The 6,304-nt window shown below is 43.9% G+C and overlaps 1 protein-coding gene across 1 annotated transcript; it reads left to right on the top strand.

Annotated features, from left to right (window-relative positions):
• The first annotated feature begins 1,486 nt into the window (after positions 1-1,486).
• On the top strand, positions 1,487-3,778 carry LOC104443810 (L-type lectin-domain containing receptor kinase IX.1). Its single transcript, XM_010057337.3, has 2 exons — positions 1,487-1,707; positions 1,895-3,778. The coding sequence occupies exon 2, from the start codon at positions 2,291-2,293 to the stop codon at positions 3,539-3,541; it is 1,251 nt and encodes a 416-aa protein (XP_010055639.2). The 5' UTR covers positions 1,487-1,707; positions 1,895-2,290; the 3' UTR covers positions 3,542-3,778.
• Positions 3,779-6,304: the final 2,526 nt, after the last annotated feature.

Raw genomic sequence — 6,304 nt, 5'->3', positions numbered from 1 at the left:
AGCAGTGAAATAATTAACGAGAATAGCCTAAAAATAAAATGGTTATGTTCGTCATCTTTCGAAAGGGGCGAGCCACAGAATTATACAGCAATGAAACTAGCAGTTCAAGAGATGATAAATGCATGTTCTAAGCAATTTCGTATGTCTTTGGCAAAAAAGAAAAAGAAAAGTATTCTCATATATCCTTTGGATAGTCCACATAGCTTTTTAGTATCCGGGTCTTTAAATTTTTTAAATAATAAGATGGTGAATACCTGAATTACTGCCTATTTTAAAGTCAACTATATAACTATTATTTTATGTTCATTCAAGTACCTCAACCTTTTAAATTTGGCTCGATGTGAGGCCTTCATCAAAATAAATTCACATGCCATGTGATTTTACTAGCGTGACTTGTTTACTTGGAAAACATTAAGCAAAATTGGTGACATGGCTCGTTTAGTTAGCAAAAAATATGGCATCCCCTCTATTAATGTAGTGATAAGGGGAGCGAGAGGGTGTGTTGACTTGGGCCACTTCAGTCATCCAAATATGTACCTATTGATGTGGAATCGTCTCAAAGTCTACATTGGATGCCAATATTGATGATTAATGGTTATTTAATGGTATTAGTGTCCACATTGGTATTTTTCATCCTTGATTTTAAGGGACATCTCTAATGACTCACATTTGAAAAGTTGAGATACTTGATTTCACAGAAAAAGAAAAAGAGTTGAGATACTCAAACTGTAAAATGGGAAAACATTCGAGCAATCACTATGTCGTTATTCCTTAATTTTTCCAATAAAATGAATTTGTAACACTACTTTTATGGGAATTAGCGATCATTTGCTTAGTAAGGATGACATAAAACTTATATTTACGAAAATGAATTGCACATATGAAATGTCAAATGCCCTAGATGCATATGATATGTAAGTTAGACTACTCAATTCCAAATCTCTAATAATAATAGATCATATAGTAATGTGAAAAATTTTAATTGGATAATTAAGAATGACCTGCTTATTTAAATACATTATCATAATTTTCAATATAATAGATATATAACCATAGTTTGTCACATTCAAGGAAAACTAAGTAATGCGCTAGTTTCCATCCTCTCCTTTTAAAAATTGATTTGCGCCGTCGTGAACCAATTTTTGAGAATGGCTCTAAAGGCAAGTTGTGGATAATGAAGCTGGCTAGTATAGCCTTGTTTTTGATGATTCTAGATCTTCTCTGGTCGCCCAAAGGTAAAACTGAATGGTCTTGGAATATCTAAGTCAGCAAAAATGAGACTGGCCTAAATTCCAAGAAGCGGGCCCGCCGCCGCCGCCGCCTCCGCCTGTGCTGGTGAAAAGCAAGTCGAGGGAGGCGCGTGGCGGGAGGGGCGAGCGCGGCGCGTGTGGGGGTCGTTGACTGGGCTTCGAGCGGCGGTCGAGGTTGGTTGTTGCCAGGCCAATCTGTACTCCGTGCTTTTTACTCTTTTTCTTCGTCAGCCTTTCTCTCTCTCTCTCTCTCTCTCTCTCTCTCTCCTCAGTCTCAAGGACGATCCTTCCTAACGCTGCAGCTGACTGCCCGGTCGAGACGACGACCTTGACTACGACGCGTTGCCGATCTCAGTGCTGGGCAAGCTCGACGTTCAATTCCTCACCGACTCTCTCAGATTCGCCAGGCCTTCTTTGACGCCATGGCTCGATTCCAGTGGCTCAATTCCACCCCGAGGTACTCTTCTTTCTTTACCTCGTCCTCCAAAACACTCAAACTCTTGTTTTCTTAGCCTTCTTTTGATTCCTGCTGGTGCACTTTCTATTTTCATACTGAAAAATTGATGAACTTGAACAAGGTCAACAAGGGCCCCTAGTTTAGGGGTAATTGGCATGTCTAGTAAGTTAAGGTTGCGATGTTGCAGGTAATTTATATGATTGCGGCCAATGAAGTGAGGTCTCGCCGTGGAAGTTATTGGGTCTTTTTAGAGGATCAAGCCTTTTGAGAGAAGCTGATAACGGACCCTCAATCCTACAATTACTACATGGACCATTGATACCACAGTTTCAGAGAGTCTAAATCCTTTGATCTTTCTATGTGAGATTTGGACCTCAAGTTTCGATACTGCACACGTTTCTGAAGCTAATGTTTGACCTTCTGGGTGATTATAGACAATTAGACATGGATAAAGATTTTCTTTGGGATGCCATCAAAGCCATGTAAACTTTCTCTTGGCTGTGGCCAAAAAAAGACACTTGGTTGCCCATGAGACATTCTACTGAGAGGAGCATTAGCATTAGTTGCTGACTGTTGAGGAATCATGTTTGCCAGAGTCGGTGGTGTTGGTTCCGCAGCTGCCATTGGAGCTGCATTAGAGAATCGCATTTTCTACTCATGTGATTTTTGCTCCAGGCCACCGCACCCGGTGGAATTGCTTCTTAACATAGTCATGGGTGGTGCTGCTGGATTGGCAGTGATCGTTGTTGCTTTGGAACTCTATAGGTCAAAAGTCGCCCGTCCTCACCTGAGCAATGATGTGCCAATGGGAAATAATGCACCTTCGATGACCGGGAGAGGTATAGGAGAAGGCGATGATAACACGAACTTAACTGAAGAGTTTGCAAAGTTGATTGGACCCAAGAAGTTCTCCTATGAAGAGTTGATGATCGCAACCGGTGCCTTTGCAAATGACAGGATTCTAGGAATAGGAGGTTTCGGGATCGTGTACGAAGGGCATGTAGGAAATGCTTGCACACGGGTCGCTATAAAGGTAATAAACCCTGATTCGCACCAAGGGATAAAGGAGTATATATCTGAGGTGAAGTCGTTAAGCCAACTTAGGCACAGAAACTTGGTGCAACTTATAGGTTATTGTCACAAGGCAAATAAATTCATCCTTGTTTACGAGTACATTGGAGGAGGTAGCTTGGAGGACCATCTTTTTAAAGGCAGATCCCTGTTGACATGGGAAATGAGGTACAACATTGTTCTAGGACTAGCCTCGGCGCTGCACTACCTACACAATCAATGTCACCAATGTGTGATCCACAGGGATATTAAATCCAGCAATACCATGCTCGATGAAAAATTTGTGGCCAAATTGGGAGATTTCGGCTTGGCTAGGCTAGTTGATCATGCTAGAGGGCGAAAAGCAACCCAAGTGATAGGAACACTAGGCTACGTGGCTCCAGAATACCATCAAACAGGTGAGGCAAGTATGGAATCTGACATCTACAGTTTTGGAGTGGTCCTTTTAGAAATAGTATGTGGGAGAAGAGTCTTGGACTCAGAATTAGCTGAGGAAGGCCCAGGCCTTGTACAGCGGGTTTGGAAGCATTATGGATGCAGGAGCTGGAGAGGGCGCTGGCGCAGGAATTTTCTCCGTGCGGTGGACAAGAGGCTCGGCAAGGATTTCGACAAGAGACAGGCGGAGTTCTTGATGATTGTGGGGCTGTGGTGTGCTCATCCCGATGCTAGGTATCGGCCTTCGATTGAAGAGGCAATAGCCGTTTTGAACTTGAAGGCAGAGCCTCCCAAACTCCCCTCGAAGATGCCAAGTTTCAACATATAATTGAGCCAAAGGTCTCGTCTCGTCTAGATGCATTTGGCTTTAGGTAAATGCCTCGCTCTGAAAAGAAATAAGTGATGTCTATTTTTATTTTGTTGGGAACTGATGTCTATTTAAGTGCGATGTATATGAAAAACACCGAACTAGAGGTAATTACTGAAAAGCTATTGTACTCGCCTTTGTCTCCCATTACAGGTAGTTTAGTGTACGGTACTTTAAAAATTTATTTACGTTAGATCATGTCAAAAAGCTTCGTTTCAGGAGGCATCTTGAATTGCAGTTGAAATTTTACTCATATAAACGAAATGAAGTGTCCTAGTAATATAAGCATTCACCGAAATCATAGTTGCTTTCAGGGTGAAAGGAACGGGGAATAGTTATTCCTAATATTTTGTACCAAGCAATGAAATTTTTAATGAGAATAAACTACATAAGTTTGCCACTTTGTGAAAGGGACGAGCCGCAAAATTGTACGGAAATGAAGATACCACTTCAAAAGATGTAAATGCATGTTTTATGTAGTCTCGTCTGTCTTGGGCAAAAAGAGAAGGAAAAGTATCCTAATATGTACTTTGGATGGTCTATTCAATTTTTTAGTGTCCACGTCTTTCAATTTTTAAATAATGGCAGGGCAAATGCCCGAATTTTTCCCATTCTAAAGTCGTTTGTCTAAATATTATCTTTTGTTTAATCAAGTATCTCAACCTTTTAGACTTGGTTCAATGTGAGGCATCCGATAAATAAATTCACATGTTATGTGATTTTGCTCGCGTGACTCGTTTACTCGACAAACGTTAAGGAAATATGGCTTCTCCTTTTGATAATCGAGCGATAAGGGTAGAGACAGTGTGTGTTGAATGGATTATTATTTAATGGTATTAGTGTCTACGTTGACATTTTCTATTCTTGATTTTAAGGGACGTATCTAATGACCCACATTTGAAAAGTTGAGGCACTTGATTGCACAAAAGAAAAGAGTTGAGATATTCAATTGTAAAACTGGGAAAAAGTCAAGTGATTGTGACGTTGTTATCCCTTAATTTTTCCAATAAAATGGAGTCATGACATTACTTTTTATGAGAGTTGGCGACCATCCGGTATGGAAAGATGACATAAGACTTATATTTATGATAGATGAATTGCACATATGAAATGTCAAATGAGCCAAATGCAATCAATTTTGTAGGTTAAGACTACTCAATTCCAAATCCCTAAAAATAATAGATTGTATGGCAATGCGACGAATATTTGTTGGAAATATCCGTCTTTCTTAGCAACACACCGTTCCGCCACTAGGAGCCACTCGCTCCGAAGAGCCCCACCAGTCGTGGTTGGGTCCTGAGCTCTGACCGTTTCTGCCTCGGCCTCTTTGACGATCACGTAGATCAAAAGCCAGTCGGTCACCTTCGAGCTCGGTCACCTCTGGCAGTCGCCTCCAAGCTTGGCCATCTTTACCGTCGCCGTCAGGAGCCACTCACTCCCAAGAACTCCACCGGTTGTGGCTGGGTCTCGAATTCTAACCATCTCCACTTCAGCCTCTTTGGCGAGTGTGGACACCCAAAAGCTCGTTGGTCGCCTCCAAGCTCGGCCGCCTCTGCTGTCGTCACCAGGAGCCACTCGTTTCGAAGAGCCCCGCCAATCGTGGTTGGGTCCCGAGCTTTGACTGTTTCCACCTCGGCCTCTTCGACAATCACGTACACCCAAAATGTGAAAGTGTCATGACACACGAGTGATGCACAAGGTTTTGCCATAGCTATCTAACATTTCTTGGATCCATGCATACCTCTTGAGGTGTAGATGCGATCAAGCTAAAAATACATTGTAATACATGATAGAAAATGTTTCAAGTTTTTTATTTTTTTAAAAATAAACCACAGGCACAATTGTGTAAACTCGCCTACTTGCCTTGCATCTCGGAGGTGACCAGTGGGCTTTTGGGTGTCTACACTTATTGAAGAAGGCGAGGCAAAGACGATCATAGCTTGGGACCTAGCCATGACCCGCAGGGCTCTTGGGAGCAAGTAGCAACGGCGGAGGCAGCTGAGCTCGGATGTGCCCTGTGAGCTTTTGGGTGTCCACGATCATCAAGGAGGCAGAGGTGGAGATGGTCAGAGCTTGGGACGTAGCCACGATCGACGAGGCTCTTCGGAGTGAGTAGCTCCTAGTGGTGACGGCGAAGGCGATCGAGCTTGGAGGCAAGCGGTGAGCTTTTGGGTGTTCGTGCTCGCTGAAGTGGACAAGGTGAAGATAGTCAAAGTTCGAGACCCAACCACGACTGGCGGGGCCTCGAAGCAAGTGGCTCCTGGCAATGACGGCAAAGGCGGCCGAGCTTGGAGGCGACCGGCGAACTTTTGGGTGTCCACGCTCGCCAAAGAGGCCGGGGCAGAAATGCTTAGAGTTTGGGACCCAGCCATGACTGGCGGGGTTCTTGGGAGCTAGTGGCTCCTGACGATGATGGTAAAGGCGGCCAAGTTTGGAGGCGACTGGCAAAGGTGACTAAGCTCGGAGGTGACCAGCTGGCTTTTGGTGTTACACGATCATCAAAGAGGTCGAGGCGAAAACGGTTAGAGCTCGGGACCCAACCACGACCAGCGGGGCTTTTTGGAGCAAGCGGCTCCTGGCGGCGATGGCAGAGGCGACCGAGCTCGAAGGCAACCGGTTGGCTTTTGGGTGTCCGTGCTCATCGAAGAGGCCAATGCGAAGATGGTTAGAGTTTGGGACTCAACCACGATTGGCGAGATTCTTGGGAGTGAGTGGCTCCTGACG

This window comes from Eucalyptus grandis, chromosome 5, assembly GCF_016545825.1.
Source record: "Eucalyptus grandis isolate ANBG69807.140 chromosome 5, ASM1654582v1, whole genome shotgun sequence".
NCBI lineage: Eukaryota > Viridiplantae > Streptophyta > Magnoliopsida > Myrtales > Myrtaceae > Eucalyptus > Eucalyptus grandis.
The sequence above is the reverse complement of the archived record's forward strand: the minus strand, read 5'-3'. Positions and strand labels throughout refer to the sequence as shown.